The sequence below is a fragment of the Grampus griseus genome (genome assembly GCF_964374135.1).
Source record: "Grampus griseus genome assembly, chromosome: 19".
Taxonomy (NCBI): Eukaryota; Metazoa; Chordata; class Mammalia; order Artiodactyla; family Delphinidae; genus Grampus; species Grampus griseus.
The window spans coordinates 10432509-10455694 of record NC_139013.1 but is presented as its reverse complement, the minus strand read 5'-3'; the positions used below and the strand labels follow the sequence as shown (position 1 = coordinate 10455694).

The 23186-nt window shown below is 39.4% G+C and overlaps 1 protein-coding gene across 1 annotated transcript in view; it reads right to left on the bottom strand.

Moving 5' to 3' along the window:
• Positions 1-23186, bottom strand: part of LOC309836686 (uncharacterized protein) — a gene marked incomplete at its 5' end in the record, with an annotated part of 52603 nt that overhangs the window by 7709 nt on the left and 21708 nt on the right. Inside the window, 4 exons of the mRNA XM_082676786.1 lie at positions 4981-5073; positions 8614-8740; positions 11308-11334; positions 11546-11593. Coding sequence (XP_082532912.1) covers positions 4981-5073; positions 8614-8740; positions 11308-11334; positions 11546-11593 — 295 coding nt within the window. The remainder of the gene's footprint in view (positions 1-4980; positions 5074-8613; positions 8741-11307; positions 11335-11545; positions 11594-23186) is intronic.

Here is a 23186-nt window from a genome sequence, read left to right as displayed (position 1 = left end):
TGCACAAATGCTTGTTTCAGACTTGCAGATATGTATACACACCTAGGTCTGTACTGGGTTACATTACATACTGAAGGCCATGGCCAAAAAAGTATGAAAACCACTGGTGTAAATAGTTGAGGAAGGTATAAAGTTCGTAATGAAACAATTGTAAGGCTCAAATGCAAAGTTCAAATACGGAAACTTGGAAAAATATCAATAGGTAGGTTTGTACCTCTTAGTTTCATGCCTTTTTTTTTTTTTTTTTTTTCATGCCTACATGGACTGAAGTTTCAAAATACTGGGAACAAATTACCACTTGAGATATATTCTTTCTTTCCCTCAGGATGTATGAAACCTGAGAGTACAACTTTTTTCAGGTTATAATGGTCACCAGTTGAAAATTATACACTAGATCTTTAGGGGGATGAAGGCTTGAAAACTGTCTAAAATCTACATTAACATTTGTTTATTTAATGGCTAACGTGTACAAAATAAAGATGAAGAAATATATACTTATTTTTGAATAGGGGATGAAAAGAAAGACAGGGGCTGGTCTTCCTAACTCTTGTTTTTCTCACCTTGAATCTTCCTTGCCTGGCCTGAAAAAAAAACTAGGAAATTTATGCAGATGATGACTTTGGGAGAGATGGATTTGTTGCGACTTGGAACATCTTGCAAGGAGATGGACAGTTAAGAAGCCATTATTGGGACTTCCCTGGTGGCTCAGTGGTTAGGGATCCGCCTGCCAATGCAGGGCACATGGTTCGAGCCCTGGTCCAGGAAGATCTCACATGTTGCGGAGCAACAAAGGCCGTGTGCCACAACTACTGAGCCTGCGCTCTAGAGCCTGTGAGCCACAACTACTGAGTTCACATGCCACTATTCCCATGTACCTAGAGCCCACTCACTGCAATGAAGAGTAGCCCGCACTCACCACAACTAAAGAAAGCCCATGCGCAGCAACGAAGACCCAATACAGCCAAAAAAAAAAAGAAGCCATTATTTATTGACATCATTCTCTTTCCTAGTGGAAACTGAGATAGTTCTTCTGCTAACAGAGTGGTTGTAAGACTATCATTTTAAAAATATTTCTTTGCCCACGTCAATTAAATCAGCTCCTAGAGGCTGCAGGAAAGTCAATGGGGATGATTATGTCTCTCTTGGTTACAACTCCAAAGTTAAAGCTCAGTAAGGGGACTTCCCTGGTGGTCCAGTGGTAAAGAATCCACCTTCCAATGCAGGGGACGTGGGTTCGATCCCAGTCAGGGACCTAAGGTCCCACATGCCGTGGGGCAACTATGCCTGTGAGCCACAACTACTGAGCTCACATGAGAGAACCCGCCTCAATGAGAGAACCCGCGTGCAGTAAACTATGGAGCTGTGCTCTGGAGCCCACGCACCCTGGAGCCCGCACGCCACAACTACAGAGAAAACCCGCACACTACAACCAGAGGGAAGCCTGAGCACTGCAACGAAGAGACTGCGCCATAATGAAAATATCCCGCATGCTTCAACGAAGATCCCATGTGCCTCAACTAAGACCCGACGCAGCCAAAAAAAACAGCTCAGTAGGATGGTTTTTCTATTTGAATCTCTGAGTCACCAGGTAATTTATTCCACAGAAATAAAATCACTAGTACCCAACGACATTTGGATTGGGGTTTTTATTGCTGTACTTTCTATATTAGTAGTAAAAAAACAAGGGAGACGGCAGAGAAATGAATGCCCATCAATTAAAAAATGGGTAAATAATGCATGTTATAGCCACATATTGGATTATGTAGTGATGATTATTTTTAAAAAGAGATAATCTCAGACTGGGAGGGATTTCTTGCTCAAGGTACCATGAAGGAGAAAAATTAGTATATTAAAAATAAGAATGTACATTTTCAAAATTTTGCATTAATATAAGGTATATACATGTTAGTATATGTAAAAAATTAAATAAAAAGATATTTTAAAATATGACATTACATTCCTACTGATGCTATCAGGCAGGGGGACTGGCACACTATGGCCCTAGCCCTGTTTTTGTGTAGCTTAAGAACAAGAATAGATTTTACATTTTTTTAAATAGTGTAAGAAAAAACAAAGAAGAATATGTGACAGAGACCACATATGGCCAGCAAAGCCTAAAATATTCACTATCTGGACCTTTAGAGAAAAACTTTGCTGACCCCTGCTCTAGAGAGTATATTGCCTGTTATGACTCTGAATGTTAACTGAGATGGAAACAAAAAATTATAGAAGTGAAGTAATTTGTTTTGAAATTTTCAATTGACTTTCCTTCTCACCCAGGAGCATCCTTGGCTACACAGGTGTGCCCATGGCTTCTGACACCAGGGTCTGAGGACTCAAAAACATTACTAAAATGTTTGGACTCGCATATATGTCCAACTTGGAAGTACCACTTCAAAAAGAAAATTACAGGCCAATATCTCTGATGAACATAATGTAAAAATCCTAAACAAAATATTAGCAAACTGAATTCAACAACACATTAAAAGGGTCATACACCAAAATCAAATGGGATTTATTGTAGGGATGCAAGGATGGTTTGACATCTGCAAATCAGTGTGATACACCACATTAACAAAATGAAGGATAAAAATCATTTTATCCTTCATCAAAAGCAAAAGAAACAAAAGCAAAAATAAACAAGTGGGGCTACAGTCAAACTAAGAAGCTTCTGCACAGCTAAGAAAACCAGCAATAAAACGAAAAGGCAAACTACTGAATGGGAGAAAAATATGTGCAAATCATATATTTGATAAGGGGTTATATCCAAAATATAGAAAGAACTCATACAATTCAATAGCAAAAACCAAACGATCTGATTTAAAAAATGGGCAGAAGACCAGAATAGACATTTTCCCAAAGAAGACATACAGATGGCCAACAGGTTCATAAAAAGATGCTCCACAACATTAATCATCAGGGAAATGCAAATCAAATCCACAATGAGATTATCACCTCCCACCTGTTAGGATGTCTGTTATCAAAAAGACAAGAGATAACAAATGGTGGCAAGGATGTGGAGGAGAGGGAGCCCTTGTACACTACTGGTGGGAATGGAAGTTGGTGCAGCCACTATGGAAATCAGTATGGAGGGTCCTCAAAAAATTAAAAATAGAACTATCATATGATTCAGCAATTCTACTTCTGTGTATTTATGTGAAGAAAACGAAAACAGTAACTCGAAAAGATATATGGGGCTTCCCTGGTGGCACAGTGATTAAGAATCCGCCTGCCGGGCTTCCCTGGTGGCGCAGTGGCTGAGAGTCCGCCTGCCGATGCAGGGGACATGGGTTCGTGCCCCAGTCTGGGAGGATCCCACATGCCGCGGAGCGGCTGGGCCCGTGGGCCGTGGCCGCTGGGCCTGCGCGTCTGGAGCCTGTGCTCCGCAACGGGAGAGGCCACAACAGTGAGAGGCCCGTGTACCACAAAAAAAAAAAAAAAAAAAAAAGAATCCACCTGCCAATGCACGGGACGTGGGTTCGAGCCCTGGTCCGGGAAGATTCCACATGCCATGGAGCAACTAAGCCCGTGCGCCACAACTACTGAGCCTGTGCTCTAGAGCCCACGAGCCACAACTACTGAGCTTGCGTGCCACAACTACTGAAGCTCACGCGCCTACAGCCTGTGCTCTGCAACAAAGAGAAGCCACCGCAATGAGAAGCCCATACACCACAACGAAGAGTAACCCCTGCTCACAGCAACTAGAGAAAGCCCGTGCACGGCAACAAAGACCCAAAGCAGCGCAAAATAAATAAATTCATACAAAAAAAGAAAAAATATATGCACCCCCATGTACACTGCAGCATTATTTACAATAGTCAAGATAAGGAAACAATCTAAGTGTCCACTGATGGATGAATGGATAAAGAAAATTCAGCCATAAATAAAAATGAAATCTTGCCATTTGCAACAATACGGGTAGACCTTGAGGTATTTGAAGACAAATGCCGCTCAATCTCTCTTATATGTGGAACTTAAAGTCACCACCCCCACCCCACAACACACACACAAAACCAACCAAGCTCACAGATACAGAGAACAGACTGTTGGTTGCAAGAGGCAGCGGTTGGGGAATGGGAAAAATAGGTGAACTTTTTTTTTAATTTAAGTAAATTGAATAAAATTTTTTTAAAAAACCGTAGCTAGGTCAAGAGACTGTTTAGGTGTTAGGGGATGCAACAGTGAGAAGAGAGGACAGAATGGGAAGATAAAGAGCTGGGCATCTGAATGAGGAAGTTAATGCAAGAGTGTCTCACTTGAAATTACTGCATGGGAAGGGTCAATTATAATGTTGGCATTGATCTTTTTTTTTTTTTTTTTTTTTTTTGCATTACGTGGGCCTCTCACTGTTGCGGCCTCTCCTGTTGTGGAGCACAGGCTCCGGACGCACAGGCTCAGCGGCCATGGCTCACAGGCCTAGCCGCTCCGCGGCATGTGGGATCTTCCCGGACCGGGGCATGAACCCCTGTCCCCTGCATCGGCAGCTGGACTCTCAACCACTGCGCCACCAGGGAAGCCCGGCATTGATCATTTTTGATATTTCCTTTAGCTGACTGGCTATTCATCTTTTAGGAATAATGGCTACCTATCCATGAATACTCAAGGACACCTAAACAGAATTAGGACAGGCATTCATCAGTTGACAAACAATATTCTGGAGTATCCCTCCATCACACTGATTTATTCTATACCTATTAGCTGCCTCAAGGAGGACCGAAGACAGTGAAAGACCACACGTGCATTAACCGATTCACTCAGTCACGGCACAGAGCAAAGCAAGCCAAGTAACCTGAAGCAGAAGCAGAATTCTGACAGGTCTGATGGGCAGCAATGGGCCAGTGCAGCTGGGACAGGATGAATGAGCTAGAATATGGAAAGCTAGAGGGGGTGAGGGGACAGACACCTCAGGGCCTGACATTTTCTGACTCATGTTTCAGGAGGGGCTCTCTGGCTTCTGGGTCACTGCTGGATGGTTCTCACCTGAACACCCTTCTCTCTGGGTCTCCGTCTCCATCATCAAAAGCTCTTCTCTCTCCAGCTGGAATATAAGCTCCGGTTTGAACGGCTGATTCCCTGCAAAAAGGCGAGGACAGCAAAAGTTTTAAATTTTGACCAAGTCCCACTTGTGTGGTTTTTTTCTTTTTTTCTTTTCTGAATCATGTTTTGGGGATCATATCTAAGACCTCTTTGCCTAACCCAAGGTCATGAAGATTTTCTCCTGTGTTTCTTTCTAAAATTTACATTTTACATTATGTCTCTTATTCATTTGAGTTAATTTTGTGGTAGATGTGAGGCATGCAAATATATGCATACAGAAGTCCAAATGCTTCAGCACCACCTGTTGAAAAGATGATACTTTCTCCACTGAATGGCCTTGGCACCTGTAGTACATCTAAAATAGTCTCAGAATTGCTTATTCCATATCAAAGCAAATCCACTAAAAAGTGTTCAGGATTGCAAATCATTCTCCCATCCCCCTCCCACTGTACCTAAAACTAAGGGTATAGAGTTATACACTGTGTTCCTTAGCTACTTCCATGAATTCTTTCTTTTCTCTGTTCATTGTGGTTAAGGTATTAATTTCAAATACAATTCATTTTTCTTTTAGATTATCATCCCTTTGCCTTCTTATTTGATTTACTCTTCAGAATGTGTTGAACCAACATATTTTCAGAAGTCCAAACTAGATAAAAAGGTGTATTCAGACAAGTGTAACTCTCTCAAACATCCCTTCCACACTATTACCTTCCACCCACTTATAAGAAACTAACTTCATGATTTCCTGATTAATCCTTCCTGTGTTTCTTCTTATAAAGGTCGGCAGATATTCATATATTTACTTATTTTCCCTTCCTCCTTACACAAACTAGTATACTATTAATGCTCTTTTGCACTTTGTTATCTTTAGGGAAAATTCCTACAAGTGAACTGGGAAAAGATAACTCCATAGTTCTGTTAGATATTGTCAAATTCCTCTCCTTAGGGGTGGTATCGAGTTGCACTCCTACTTTCAATGCATGAAAGTGTTTTATTCCCCACAGCTTTGCCCCCAAAATACAGTGTTATGTTTTTGAATTTTTGCTAATCTCATGGATGAAAAACGGTGTTTCAGTATAATCTCTCTTATTTTGAATGAAACTGAATAGCTATTCATATGTATACATATTTATATCAATACGTGTGCATGTATATGTGTATGTATATGAATATATACACACACAGACACACCCCTACCTCCTAGCTCTAAACCCTGAGACCAGGAAACAAAGAAACCACAGTGGCAAGGACAGTCCCCAGCATCCAGACCTTGGTGTTAAATACCATTCCCCAATAGATGAAATATATGATTCCAGAGCTGGGGCAAAGTACAGGATGAGCCTGGGACAGCATGCTATGCTCCCAAATAAGACAGTGCTCAGAAAAAGGCTGGGGGCATATTACAAGGGCAAGGAGTCAGCTTAAAGGGGTCAAATTTGGAACAACTTTAGCAAGATAATTATTACAGTAATAAATTACAAATCATTTTTATAAGAGAATTCACAAGTCCCTACAAATAATAAATAAATGGTTAAGAGAGAGGGGCTCTTGCTTTCTGTAGAATGCCAAGTGCTCACTGCTACGTGTGAAGGAAGCACGAAGTCAGAAAATCATCGTTTGGTAACTATCGTGGTAACGACTGGATATGGCAAGAATCATCAATGGATGCTAAGTCTATAGGGAAATGTTTGTGTGGTCTTAAAAAGTGTTGCCTTGTGACTGCAAGAGGAAACAAAGCAGTAATCTTACAGTGGAGAAATTGGACATCTTGACAGGGTGATGAAAATTAGCATCACTAACGAGGGACAGATGGTGTGTCTCTAGATGTGATACCCTCAAAAGGACACACCACTACCAACTGCAGAGGTCCAGCCAGAATGGATCATCTGAATCTAATTATGAGGAAATACTAGGAATGCTCTATTAAAAATGGGGGAGGGAGTAGCAGTATTCCTTAAAAAGTCACAGTATTAAAAGGCAAAGCAATGCTGTGAAAATGCTCCATATTAAAGGAGGCTTAAGAAACACTGAGAGCTAGACTAGACCCTAGGTTGGATCTTGCCCTGGAGAGAGAAAAATATGCTTTAAGTTATATAATTGGCTCCACTGATAAAATTAGGGTATAAATGATAGATTGGATAAAAGGACTATATCTGCACTGGGGATATGTAAGAGAATATTCCTATTTCTACCAAATATACTGTTCAGTGAAGTATTAACCTTGCCCAAAGAGAGGTCTGGCTTTTGCCCTCAGCTCTTGGGAGATGATCTCTAAGCACTGGCCATGTACTGCCTGATAAGAGTGTCTTTTTTTACCTGGAGGCCCTGGGCCGCACCAGAGAGTTTAACAATGTGATTTATGGTGGGGCCTTTAGGCCATGTGTATCAGCTTGATTTCTGGGAGTGAGGGGGCGGATGGAAACCAAAGTCAGCCACGTAGGTGCCCAACCACATCTATGCGACCAAGCCGCAATCAAAGCTCTGGACACCAAGGTTTGTGTGAGCCTCCCTGGTGGGCAACACTCCGCATGTACGGTCACCCGTCACCGATGGGGAGACTGAGTGCTGTCCACGACTCCACTGGGAGAGGACAGCTGGGAGTTTGTGCTGGAAACTCCCCTGGACTCTGCCCCAGGCATCTCTTCTCTCGGCTGATTTTATCCTGTATCCTTTCCATGTAATAAAGTGTAGCTGTGAGTATAACAGCTTTTAGTGACTTCTGAGAGTTCTAGCAAACTACTGAGGCTCAGGGGATCCCCCGAGCTTGCAACTGGTGTCAGAGTAAGGGGAGCCTTGGGATTCCTGAACTCTGCATGTACACGGAAGTATTTAGAGATAATAGGGCCATGGTGTACGTAAATTACCCTCAAATCGTTCAGAAAAAAATTAGGTATATACATATGTTTTCATACATATACATAAATATTTATGGAGAGAGAAAGAACACGCACATAAATGATAAAATTTAAATGGGGTAAAATGTTACTATAGGTGAATCTAGGTGAAAGCTGTATGGGTGTTCTTGTTCTATACTTTTACTTTTGCAAATTTTCTGTAAGTCTGAAGTTATTTACAAATACATCGTTAAAGCAAAAAACAAAATACCTGTGAAAAATCACATTTATAAACAACTACAGTGGGAATTCCCTGGCGGTCCAGTGGTTAGGACTCGGTGCTTTCACTGATGAAGGCCTAGGTTCAATCCCTGGTCAGGGAACTAAGATCCCGCAAGCCGTGTGGTGTGGTGCCCCCCCCACACCAAAAAAAACCAAAAACAAAAACAACTACAGTTACTGGAACCCTGAAAGACAAAGAAGCTGGAGCAACTCACTAAACTGATTTTATGACAAACCAGTGGGGCAGCACCACAAGCTGCCCATTTATAGTTCAAAGGACAGATTGTTTTCCTGGACAGAAACATCAGAAACATCTTGTCTCTGCTGCACAGGTATTATTAGGACTCCCAGGTACCCAAGCTCAAAGAATGATTTTAGGAGTCCCAGAGCTTCAAGCAACTACGCACACAAAGACACCCCAGGAGGCTGACACTGCGTCACAGAGGGCGCCCGTCCTCACCCACTGAGAGCAGGTTCCGGAAGTTCTCCAGCATCACGTCTCGGTACAGCTTCCTCTGGGCAGAGTCCAGTAGCCCCAGCTCCCCCTCGGTGAAGACCACGGCCACGTCCTTGAAGGACACTGGCTCCTACAATACCAAACACACACAGACTATGTTTATGGAAGAGGGGCAGCACTGAGAAAGTGTCAAGAATGGGAAGCTGTTCCGGATTCCCAGGGACCGAGTCAAATTTCAGTAGCTGCCTGCTGTTTGCTTTTCACACTGCCAATTCCATCCACCAGAAGGGCTGCAGGAAAAGAAATCCTTGCACTTTAAATTGCTGCCTTTTGTTAGTACTCCTATAGGTAAGTCCCTGGAACTCTGGTATATCGCGTGGGCTGCTAGAAAAACTTTAGTTCCACCAGCGTGTGATGGAGTCTGTTTTCCCTCTTTTATACGCTTACACCACTTATTTAATGTGCTGATCTTACAGGGCACGAGTCATCCTTACTGTTCGAGTATGTAGCTCCTCCTCTGTGCCCCATCTAGATGTGCAGCATTTATGGGCGCAGCCCTGGAGCCTGAATGCCTGTGTTCACCTCAGGATGCTCTGCTGTGGGACCTTGGACTTGATCCTCATCCTCTCTTCATTTGCAGGCTGATAACTGTACCTTAGGGTACTGGTAAGAAAACGAGTGACTATAGGTAAAGCACTCAGGAACAGTGACTGGTACACAGTAAGTACCCAATAAATGATAACTATTATTGTGATGATGATGGAAGATGATGATGATGATGATGATGACGACGACGACGACGATTTCTGGCATCCCACTTCAGGGCTGCATAGTAATTCAAGAAATTGATGACTGAGAATATAGTGAACTGATCCAATAATGCATGCTTAGTTTTAGATTACTTATTATAAACAATGTTGCAAAAAAAACCTTTCCATATAGACCTTAGTCCCTGGAACTCTGCTGGCTATCTCCTTAAAATAAATTACAAAAAGTAGAAATGGTAATGTTGAAGAATAACAAACTTTAAAGTTTTGAAACCATAATGGCAGATGTTTCCTCCAAAAAGATTTTTCTTAACTTATTCTGCTTCCAAGAAAGTATAAATCCCTAAACCTCTATACCCTGGCCAACAATGGACATGAATATTAAAAAGAAAAAATCTTTGATAATCTCAGAAGTCAATTTGGGAAGTAAAAACTAGTTATCTCAAAAAATTTTCACGGAACTTCCCTGGCAGTCCAGTGGTTAAGAATCCGTGCTTCCACTGCAAGGGGCACAGGTTCGATCCCTGGTCAGGGAACTAAGATCCCACCCGGTGCGGCAAAAAAAATTTTTTTCACAAAGTTGATTAGTAATGAAGATCATTCCCTTTTCATAGGTTTGCTGGTCATCTCTATTTCTTGTTTTGTAATAACATTCATTCATTTGGGAATAGTAAGGCCTTTTCTTCCATGTATGTTATAAAGATTTTTCTTTCTACCTTGCTATTTGTCTTTTAATTTTTTGCTATAGGGAAATTTAAAATTTCTATATGAAGACCTGCTCAACAGTGTATTTGTTCTGGCTGGAGCTCTGAACATCACAACTTCAAGTCTTGGTCTCTGAATGAGAACTCTGGTTTGTTTTTTGTTTGTCTGTGCGTTTGCGGTTTTTTCTGCCCTTCTTTCCACCCAAATGGTACACCTGATACTCTTAATCCAGAAGCAAAGGCTTTGGAGTTGGCCAGATACTTGCCTACTGTAGGAACTTGAACAGGTCTTCAACTTACATGAACCTCTTATCTTCATGTTGACAGTGAAGATGATTCCAAGCCCCTCTTAGAGCAGTGAATAGCACGACAGATGGAAAGTGCCTGTGTGTCTTATAGTATAACTAAAATTTTAAAAGTAAGTACCTGTAATGCTCTAATAAATTAATTCATGAATGGTGTGACACACAGGCACACAGACACAGACACAGATAAAGAAAGCTTTCAGGTCCTGGAAAGAAAGAATCTAGCTCTTTTTGAACAAAAACAGCTAACACTATTTTTTTCTGAGTTCAGCCTCAGTATGACCCTGTTAGACAAAACCATCCTTTAAGTAGTCTTTTTACAAAGGTACCACTTAAGAAAAATAATTTTTTTTTAAGTTTTGAGTCCCTAGAACATAAGGACAAATAGTATCAGAATTCTCTCAGAATTGCTTTTTGAGTAAAGACTAGATGTAGAGAATCTGATACTGTTGTGTAAAACTGTGAGAATCCTCATGAATTTAAAAGCTTGTGAATGACGAATAGTTAAAAAAGATGGGGGAGAGGGTATAACAGTTCATTGAAATAATATTAGATGACAAAAACTAAGAGCTATAATTTTAAGTGAAAAAAATTCAAAATTGTATCTATTATTACAAGTATAGTTATGAATGCACATGAAAAATGAGCATGGAAAACACAGGTGATTTGTAAGCAGGGTAATAATGTGTGGGCTTTCCCATTTAAAAAATTCCTATTCTCTTTCACACCATTAGTTGTGAAATACAATGATAATAAAAACTGAAAAGGGAAATTAAAAAAAATGAAACAAAAGAGCACGGCACACAAATGGTATTAAATGTCTGCTGTCATTCTTTACGCTTGGCAAGGAAGAGAAAAAAGGTGTCCACTTACTGAGAAATGAAATACCTGTTAAGTGACGGAAATAAAAATCCAACTCACCTGGAACTTGATCATCTTCTCCGTTTCCTGGGGAAAGGCAGAGACCTGAAGAGGCACAAAAGGTAAAAAGAAAGAAGCCATGAGAGAGGGGGAAATGCATCTCTGTGCAAATCAGAAAAAGGTGTCCCTCCTCCCAGGCACACACACCTTCACAAGCAGGGTGTGGGCTGGGGTCCAGCTGCCACTAGGCTATCCTGGCAGGATGCCCACGAGCATGGGACAGCCTGCACCGCCATACCTGGCAGTTCTCACACACCTCGACGTTCCCCAGGTACCCATTCTGATCCTGGGAAATGTGGGAAAGGAAAGACAGTTAAGTGGGAGAGGAGAGGTACTGGTTAAAAGTGGCCTCTGGGGACAATTCGTTTTCAAAACCTCACACTGCTATGAAATTGCTGTATATTGGCACTGCTATACATTTGCTATATATTTTTAATCATGGTTAAGTTAATCAACCTCTAGGTTTCCTTTCTGCAAGCTGCAGCATTGGGATCGTAATAGTACCAACATTGTAAGACTGCTGTTAGGATTATGTGCGTTAGTAGTGGAAAACTGTTGTAACTATACCAATGTTTTCTATTATCTTGTAGCTGCAGAGAAGCAGATACCATTCTACATCATAAAACTGTCCTTGCAGATGGGGTTGAAAGAAATCTGCGTGGCAGAGATTATGGCTTTTCACTTAATAAGTTGTTGCCCTGATAAGAACATTTGTTTAGACACTGAGCCCACCCTTCTGAAAAGTTTAGTGGCTGGTGAATATTCCTCCTGAAGCGGGAGGAAGCTCAACTGGTATTGATACTTCCCTCTTCCCACATGGATATAATAAAGATTAAAGAAGCCCGTGATGCTACTATATCTGTATAAAGCACTGGCTCACTGCTTGACCCTTGGGAGGATTTGGAGAACAGGAGTGTAATTTCTTGGGTTCTTCCTCAAGGTTATTTACTGTTCTCAATAGTTATTTACTGTTATTTATCTTATTTACTATTCCCAAGCAACTTCAAAGTCATCTGTGGAAGAAGAAGAACTCAAAAAAGGGCTAATCATGGGCTTTGTGGCCACAAACTGTCTCTGTGGAATGCTGTTCTTTTTGTTCTTTTTACAACCTTCCATATGTATTGGGTTGGCCAAAAAGTGCCTTTGGTTTCTAAGTAAAAATAAAAGACACACTTTTCATTTTCACCCAGAACTTCATTGAACAATGTATTCACCCTTTTGTTCCACTACCTTCTGCCATTTTTCAGGCAACTTCATATTCCATCTTCCCAAAACTTTTTACCTTTCTGAGCAAAGAACTGTCCCAGGTGCCTTTTACAGTCTTCCAGGGAATTGGAATTTTTTCTGTTAAGAGAATATTGGAAAGATCGAAATAAATGGAAATCTGAAGGTGCCGTGTCTGGTGAATATGGAGGATGAATCAGAACTTCCCAGCCAAGCTGTGACAGTTTTTGCCTGGTTATCAAAGAAACATGTGGTCTTGCATTATCCTGATGGAAGATTATGCATTTTCTGTTGACTAATTCTGGACACTTTTCGTGGAGTGCTGCTTTCAGTTGGTCTAATTGGGAGCAGGACTTGTTGGAACTAGTTGTTTGGTTTTCCGTAAGGAGCTTATAATTGAGGGCTCTCTTCCAATCCCACCATATACACAGCATCACCTTCTTTGGATGAAGACCGGCCTTTGGTGTGGTTGGTGGTGGTTTATTTCACTTGCTCCACAATCTCCTCCATTCCACATTATTGTACAGTATCCATTTTTCATTGCCTGTCACAATTTGTTTTAAAAACAGAACGTTTTCATTACCTTTAAGTAGAGAATCGTATGCAGAAATATGGTCAAGAAGGTTTTTTTCACTTAACTTACATGGAAGCCAAACATCAAAGCGATGAACATAACCAAGCTGGAGCAAGTGATTTTCAACGTTTGATTTGGATATTTTGAGTATGTCGGCGATCTCTCGCGTGGTGTAACGTTGATTGTTCTCAATTAATGTCTCGATTTGATTGCTATCAACTTCAACCAGTCTACCCAACCGGGGAGCCTCGTCTAGCAAGAAATCTCCAGCATGAAACTTCGCAAACGACTTTTGACACATTCGATCAGTCACAGCACCTTCTCCATACAGTGCAAAAATCTTTTTTCACGTTTCAGTTACGTTTTTACCTTTCTTGAAATAATAAGGCATAATATGCCAAAGATGTTGCTTTCTTTTCCTTCCATCTTCAATATTAAAATGGCTACACAAAAATTCATAAGTCTTTTTTTAAATGCACACTGATATGACAGCTGTTACATACAATCTAACAAAATTGTTTCGAATGAAGTTAAAGACAACTAAGGGCTACTAGAGCCATCAAAAGGAAAAAACCGAATGAACCTTTTGGCCAACCCAATAAGAACCATTCTTAGCTGGGGAGGAAAAGGGGATTTACAAAAATAAGCCATGGGCAGTAGTTTGCCCACCTGCATCCTTGACCCTGTTAGCTTTTAACACTCAGCTGCTCCAGGATACCTTTTAACAGGTTTGGCTGCAGCCTTATTAATTCCTAAAACTTTGCCAGTCTAATAAAAGCAGGGCTTTGGCCAAGAGCCCAGGCTACGGAATCAGGCCACCAAGCTTCAATCTTGATTCTGCCACTTACTGGCAAAGTAAACTTTTACAAGTTAATTAACCTCTTGATGCCTCTGTTTCTTCATCTGTAAAATGGAAATAAAAATAGGGTTATTATGAAGAACACATGAGTTAATGCACCAAAGCATTAGAAAGCCAGTGAGGTTCATAATAAACACCTGATAAATGTTAGCTATTATTTGTATCATCCTCATTATCACCATGAAGTATACAGAAGCCACACATTAGCCTTGGTTTCTTTCTAACTATATTTACTTTAAGTAGTAATTATCAATAGGTGTATATTACCCTTGGAATATTCTGAAAAAGCTGGTGGCTTCGGCATCCCACCAAAACTTACTGAGATAAAGGACAGGGAATAGTTATACTGTTTATTCTCCCACATGCATTTTCAGAAAATTTGAACACAATCTCACATAGCTGAAGGTTCCTATTTTCTGCTGCCTGTTGGAAAACTACACCAACCCCAAACAGATACTGAATAACTCTTTTCTGCTAATCCCTATACTTGGCAATAAACACAATGAGAAACTGACCTAGTCCCTGCTACATAGAAACCTGCAACTGAGTGGGAGAAACAGATCAGAAACAAGGAGCAGAAACTCCAGTGAACTCAGACAGGTCAACAGAAATTGCTAAAACTGAAGCTTATGCAAGTAATGTGCACTCTGTTGTATTGATAGCATGTTCTAGAAATGTCAGCAAGGTCAAGCTGGTTAATGGTATTGTTCAGGTAGGAATAATCAGTTTTGTATTCTTAATGAGTTTCAGTCTGCTTGTATTGATTACTGAGAAGAGTGCTGAAATCTCCATATTTAATTGTGGATTTCTCTATCTCTTCCTTCAGTTCTGTCAGATTTTCTTCACGTAGTTTGAAGCTCTGTTGTTTTCTGGGTACACATTTAGGATTGTTATGTCTACGTGGTGAATTGACGCTTGGTGTAATGTCCCTACTTCTCCCTGGTAATAGTCCTTGTTCTGAAGTCTATTTTGTCTGATATTAATACAGTCACTCCAGCCTTTTTTGATTGATGTTTGCATGGTATTTTTTTTTAATCCTTTTAACATACCTATACCCTTATAGCTAAAGTGGGGCTCCTTTAGACAGCATATACTCAGTTTTTGTTCTTTATCCAATCTTAACAATCTTTTAAAATTAGCATATTTAGGTCATTAGCATTTCATGTAATTTTTAATATGGTCAGATTTAAGTCTACAATTTTATTATTTTCCCGTTTTTCCTTCTTGATTTTCTTCCTCTATGACCCTTTTTCTGCCCTCTTTTGGGTTGAATTTTTTTAGAATTAAATTCGTCTCTTTTTATCTATTAGTTTTTGGCTATTATCACCTTTTTTTTTTTTTCCTCCTCTGGGGTTGCAATATACATATCTTTCACAGTGTACTTAGTGTTATTATTTTACCAATTCCCCCGTTCTTTAATTAGTTGTCATATGTATTCTCTATATACAGTGCTCTAGCCAAGAAAGCTATAAATTTTATTTTAAACAGTTGCATTTTTAAGAGGAGAAAAACAATATTTTATATTTACAAAAAAACTTACTATTTTTGTTGCTCTTTTTTCATTTCTGAAGTTCCTAGTTTCCATTTGGTATCATTTCTGTTCAACCTAAAGAACTTCCTTTCACACTCCTTTTTAGCATAGGTGTGACATTTCCCCCCCTTCTTCCTGAAGGAAATTTTCACTGGATATATAATTCTGAGTTGACGATTTGTTTAAGCACCTCAAAGATGCTGTTCCAATGTTTTCTGGCCTACATGATTTCCAATGAGAAATCTGCAGATGTATGAATCATTGTTCTACCACATATTTTCTTAAGAATTTTTATCTTTAATTTTCAGAAGTTTATGATGTATCCAGAAGTGATATTTTCTCTAACTATTATAGCATTAAACAAGAAGTGAATAACAAGAAGATATCTGGACAATCTCCAAACATTTAGAAATTAAACAGCATACTTCTAGCAACCAATGGACCAAGTCACAAAAGAAAGTAGAGCAGGGACTTCCCTGGTGGTGCAGTGGTTAAGACTCTGCGCTTCCAATGCAGGGGGCCCGGGTTTGATCCCTGGTCAGGGAACTAGATCCCACATGCATGCCACAACTAAGAGTTCACATGCCACAACTAAAGAGCCTGCATGCCGCAATTAAGGAGCTGGTGAACCACAACTCAGGAGCCCACCATCCACAACTAAGGAGCCTTCGAGCTGCAACTAAAGGAGCCTGTCTGCCACAACTAAGAAGCTTGCCTGCCACAACTAAGACCCAGAGCAACCAAAGAAAGAAAGAACGAGCATATTTTGAATGGAATGAAAATGAAGACACAACATATCAAAATGTATGAGATCCTGCCAAAGCAGATATTCTTTAAAAAAATGTATTCAATGATGTATATATTACAACAGAGGAGGAGTCTTAAATCCATTATCTAAGCTAAGAACTAGGGGAAAAAGGGCAAATAAATTAAACCTAAAACAAACAGAAACAAAGGAAATAATAAACGTAAGACAGAAGTCAATAAGTCCAAAATAAACATAAAACATAAATCGATGTAACTGAAAACATGAAAACACTAGTCAAAATCAGCGTTGGCAAAATATGGCCAATTATGGTCCACTGCTTCTTTTTGTGTAGGCTGTGTGCTAATGATGGTTTTTAACATTCTTAGAGATGGACTGAGTTTTTTAAATGGTTGGGAAAATTTTTTTAAAGAATATTAAGACACATAAAAATTACATGAAATTCAAATTTCAATGTCCATAAAGTGTTATTGGAACATTATCATGCTCATTTGTTTACATATTGCCTATGGCTGCTTTCATACTACAGCAGCAGAGTTGTGTAGTTACAACAGAGACCGTATGTGCCCCTCTCATTTCTTTATACTGTTGCTAAACACAGTACAAATCATAGTGACCTAGCTATAGCTCAACAGCAATTGAAGTATCACATGTGTTTTTTAAAGTATCGCATGTAATGATGTACCACAACATTTAATTTTTTTTATTACTAGCACACACTCATCATGTCAAAACAAGAAGAGAAAAATAGACTTCAAATGTTGCACTTTTAAGGCACATTGGAAGTAAAATATTTTGTGACAGAATTAGATGGCAAAGCCTTTTGCCTTTTATGCAGCAACAACATAGCTATGCTAAAAGAGTACAATATATGTGAACATTAGCAGACTAAGCATTCATCACAAATATGCTCAATTCACAGTAAAGCACTGGTCAGAAGGATTTAAAAATTTTAATGAAACGTCTCATTGGAACAGATATTCTTCACAAAAGTAATGAAAATGAGGCTGTAACCAAAATAAGTTTTGGATATTCAGATATTCAGCTTCTATTTCTGTCCCAAGCAAATAAAGCAATTTAACAATGATGAGTTAATTAAATCATGTTTGACTGTGGCAGCCAAAGAAATGTGTCCTGAAAAAATAAACTTTTCTAAGATTATTAGACTTTGGGCAAGAATCGTTGCTCAAAGAGTTGAATACAATGGGAACACTATAGTCAATTAAAATACAAGGGAAATAATTCTGATAAACTTTATTTGGCTCTTGGCAATTCAGCATATGTCACAGATGTTGCTCGGTAACTGTTTATTGAAGGAATCATTGCCAAGTTTGAAGTGACTAATCAGTAAGTCACCAGAATAGCCTGCGTGGAACAACTACAAGTGAAAATATTTTCAAAGAAGTTGAAAACATACTAATTCAGTGTAACCTGAAGTGTAATCTTCTGGACTGTGTGAAAACTGATTACAAATTTATAAAGCTGGTAAAAACGTCAGTTTGTAGTCTATGGTTCTTTATTGTATTATTCATCAGCAGGTACTTTGCAGAAAATATTTTAATATATCAGGTGCTATTGAAGCAGCAGCATCAACAGTGAACTTCATTTACTCTCATGGACTTAATCATCAAAAGTTTCATGAATTTCGTCAGAAACAGAAGCTAAATATCCTGACTTGCCTTACCACCCAGGAGTTCAATGGCTGAGCTGCAGTAAAGTTTTATTGTGATGTTTTAAATCTCGGGCTTTCTAAGTGAGAAAAGCTGCCCTCCACCACTATTATTGAATACTGAATGGCTTTGGAAATTAGCTTTAGCTGCAGACTTCATGATGTTTTTTAATGAATTCAACCTAGAAGGCAAAAATAGCACTTATACTGTAGTAAAGTCATTTCAATGACAACTAATTTTGTTTGAATCCCAAGTAGTGCCAAGCTACTTCATAAATTTCCATTGTTGTCAAAAGTTAAAACAAGGCAGATCTTCATTCCGCACAAATTTTTAGTGTGATGCAATTGCCAAAACTCAGAATTGTACACTAAAAATAATTTTACTGTATGTAGGTTAAACAATAAATGTTAAAAATTAAATGAGGCTGTTCAACAAGCACTTGTTCAATCTTAAAGTAAATAAAGATCACCTGGGGCTCCTATTAAAAGTAAGAGCCTTGGTCCCACCCCTTCAAAATTCTAAATAAATTGACATGAAACTGGACCCAAGGACCTGCCTTTATATAGAGCTCCCAGGTGATAATGCTGCTTGAAAGCAGCCAGAGAAGAACAATGCATTACCTACAGGGGTACAATGATTCGAATGAACCCAGATTTCTCATTAGGAACCATGAGGCCAGAAGGAAGTAGCACAATACACTTTTAAAGTAGTGAAAGAAAAGAACTGTCAAAGCAGAATTGTATACTAAAGATAATAGTTTAGAAAAATATTTAGGAATGAAGATGAAATAAAGATATTCTCAGATGAACTAAGAATTCACAGGGAGCAGACTTGCTCTAAAAGGATTGGTGAAGGAAAACTTTCAAAGGAAATAAAAGAAAGAAATTTGCATCATCAGGAAGGAGGAGCAACAGAACAGTAAATACTCGGGAAAATATGATAGGTTACTCATCTCGAGTTCTTTAAAATATATTTGACCATTGGAAGCAAAAATTATAACACTATAGGGTTTTCAAGTTATATACATGCAATATATGACAACTAGAGCATAAAGGTAATGCATTAGTTTTCTCTGGCTCCTTTCTAGTTTCTTTCTTTGTCTTTCGTTTTCAGCAGTTTGATTATAATGTGCCTGGGCTTGGATTGCTATGAGTTCATCCTGTTTGGGATTTGCTCAACTTCTTAAAAGAAAACCTATAGGGCTTCCCTGGTGGCGCAGTGGTTGAGAGTCCGCCTGCTGATGCAGGGGACACGGGTTCGTGCCCCGGTCCGGGAAGATCCCACATGCCGCAGAACGGCTGGGCCCGTGAGCCACGGCCCGCAGAGCCTGCGGGTCCGGAGCCTGTGCTCCGCAACGGGAGAGGCCACAACAGTGAGAGGCCCGCGTACCGCAAAAAAAAAAAAAAAAAAAAAAAAAAAAAAAAGAAAACCTATAAGTTACACTTAAGATACTAGAAAAGAGAAGCAAAATAAACCCAAGTCAAGCAAAAGAAAGGATATAATAAAGCTAAATACAGAAATCAATGAAACCAAAAGCAGTTGTTGTTTTTTTTACCATAACAAAAACTCTAGCAAGAGTGGCAAAAAATAAAAGAGAGACAACAAAAGTTACCAATATTAGGAATGAAAAAGTAGATATCATTACTTCTAGAAGAAAATATAAGAGAAAAATCTTCCTGACTTGGAATTAGGCAGAGATCTTAGACATGAAAGGAACAATTCATAAAAGAAAACACTGATAAATCAGACTTCATCAAAATTAAAAACTTTTGCTCTGCAAAAGACACTGTTAAGAGAATGAAAAGATAAGCTATAGGCTGAGAAAAAATATTTGCAAAGGACATATCTTGACAAAGGACTTGTATCTAGAATACATGAATAACTCTCAAACATCAACAATATGGAAAACACAACTCAATTACTCAATTTAAAACTGGGCAAAACACTTTAGTAGAGAAGATAAATAAGCTGAAAAAAGGTATATCTGCTGAACATCATTAGTCTTTAAGGAAATGTATATAAAAGTCACAATAAGATACCAACACATGCCTACCATATGGCTAAAATTAAAAAAACAAAACCAGAAAATACTAAGTGCTGACAAGGATGTGGAGCAACTGGTACTCTCATATATCATTAATGGGAATGCAAAATAGTAGATACCCTGGAGAATAATTTGGCCACTTCTTACAAAGTTAAACATACATTTTCCTTATGACCCAGCAATCCCATTCCTGGTTATGAATTCTAGAAAAATAAGCAAAGAAAACCTTGTACACAAATATTTATAGCAGCTTCTTCATAAATGCCAAAAGCTAGAAACATTCCAAATATTCTTCAATGGGTGAATGGATAAACTATGGTATATCCATAAATGTAATATTAATCAGCAATAAAAACAAAGTACTGATACACAACTAGGATGAATGTCAAAGGCATTAAGCTGGGAACAGTTCTTGGAGCTCTCTGAGATGCTGTTCCCAGGTTATAATCCTCGATTTGGCTCAAATAAAATTTTTCATTAAAAAAAAACGCATTATGCTGAGTTAAAGAATCCAGCCCTAAAAGGTTACACGTGGTATAAGGCCATTTGTGTGACATTCTCAAAAAGATGAAATTATAGGGTTATAGTGGTCACCAGTGGTTACAGATGCGGTGAGGGGTGATTATAAAAGGAAAATAGGAGAATGTTTTGGTGTGATGGAACTGTTCTGTGGCTGATGAAAGTGGTGATTATACGAATCTACACCTGTGGTAAAATTAATAGAATTGTATCCCAAACAGGAAAAAAACAGTTAATTTTACTGTACGATGATTGTTTTAAAAAACCTGCTTCTCATCTGTAAAATGAGGGTAATGATAGGTTTGTTATGAAAAATAAGTATCTGTAAGTCACTGGAAACACTGCCTGGTCATAAAACACAATCTATAAATGTTAGCTGTTATCATTTCTATCAATGTATATCTCAGGAAATTTGTTTTAGATCATGAAAATAATTGCTCATAAGCATTTCAACAATCTGAAATAGATGATGGATTCTACAGCTCACCAACATTAAAGATTAAGGAACATCTCCATGGGTTATTTCTATTCTGTTTTGTTACCTAATTCCAATTTCAGGAATTCTGCACTGCAAACTCTTGATGCCGGCAGTCTGTTGAGTAGCTACTCTAACTCCAAACCCTTGCCAATCTTGTACTGTGTGCTGGGCACACAGAGAAAAATATGACATGGTCCCGGCAACAGAAGAACTTTCAGTGTATGAAAAGAGAGAGATGAGAAACAAAGAGCCCCAAGACATAGGTAAGTCAAACTGTATACGGGAAAACAAAGAGCATTGGACTTTGGAACCATCCCTCTCCAAAGTGCAATGCTCGTGTCCCCTAGCTTTCTCAAATGAGTGCCATTCTCCAAGCTGCAAAAATAAAAACCTTGGAGTAGCTGCTAACATCTCCCTTTCTTGGTCTTGGATATAAACAATGGATGATAATCAATTTTTGGCAATTATAACAATAAATCAATCACTATCATACTGACTCAATGTTGGGGACTTGCTTTAAAATTTTGAAACAAAAAAAAATTGGAGCAGGGGTGTGTTTATACAAGACTGACAAATGTTAACAAGGGTTGAATTTGGGTGATGGTTCCACAGGGGTTCATTATTTTATTCTTATTACATTTGGCTCTGTTTGTAAATTTCCACAGTAAGAACTTAAGGGGAAAATAAAACCTATGATACCTATTTTGAAAAACTTAAGTAAAAGTCCAAAAATAAATCTACAGAACAGGAAAACATTAAAATATTAATACTGTTATCGCTACATCCTGTACTACATCCTTCATAAATTTTCTTCTGTATAATATGCAATCATTATTTTCATAATAGAATATGAACTATATTATTTCAAATAAAACTCAATTAAATTGCAGATAACTGAAAAAAATCTCATCAAAAACTCAAAGCTTTCATGACCCTCTATAAAAATCCAAACATGCCTTCTCAACCTGACACTAAACACATTAAGAACTAAGGCAGCAGATCGAAACTACCTAAATTCAAAACCCAGGTAAGCCTCTTACTAGCTGTGTGACCTAGGATAAACAACTCAGGCTCTGTGTCTGTTTCCTCATCTTTAACATGGGAATAACAGTATCCCCAGTTCCCATAGGGCTCTTGTGAGGATTAAGTATGTTCATTCATATAAAGCTCCTAGATTAATGTTTAGTACTAAATGTTTAAACATTATCGTTATTACTCATGCCCACGTATTCCCCCATCCCTTCCTGCATTTATTCAACAAATATCAGGGCATCTTTGTAGCAGAATTTGCCCATGAGTGATGGAAATGTCTTCTCCCCTGCGAAGAGATGACATAAAAGGAAGAAGGATGCTAAGCCCTAGTCAGGTGACTCTCTGCTGCCTGCGGCCAAAGGGTCATTCCCTCCTCACTTCAGCCTTTTGCAAGAAGTAAGGCTGGGAGAGGAAAAGAGGCTGAAAGAAATCAGAACTTCATCAGTACTCCCGCATAAATCACAGTGCACATCCCAGACAACAGCCAGAAGTGATCCTCTCCAAAATTTTTAATTAAAAAAATTAGGAGTCTGGGTTCATCCCCGATTCCTTCAGGGATCAGAGAAGGGCCAGGGACACTGTAGCAGGAGCGCTGACCCACAAAAGCTTTCAGGGACCTGAGCGCTTTTCAGGAAATTAAAAAATACTAGTAACAAGAGACCTTGTGATTTTTAACCACAAGCCAGCCTCTGTTCTAAGTCTTTTCCTGTACATTCTCATTTAACTCTCACAATAGCCCTATTAGGTAGACACTAAGGCCAACTTTAAAGAAGAGGAGACAGAGACATGAACATACTCGCCGAATATACTGTTAGGAAGCGGCAGCGCGTGCTGGTGGTCGCGAAAAAAGGGGGGGAGGCAAGTACAGAACCCAGGAGACTCCCAACCGCAGAGACATACGGCCCTGGCCCGGGCCCCTAAACCAGGGATGCACCAACAGTCCCACGCTCCAGGAGGCTCATTCAAAGGGAGCACCAACCGCGCCCTTCGCCGCAGATGGCTTCCTTCCCCAAGGTGGAGGGCCGGGTCGCTACTGGCCCACAACAAAGCGAAGAAAGGTCAGTGTAGACGCGGGGAGAGGGGCTCGGGGGAGGGGAGGCTCACCTTTCCGAGAGGAAAGAAGGCCGCGGCCTCGCGTACCTGGGCCGGAAGTGACTCTGCCTACAGAGACCTCCTGGACTA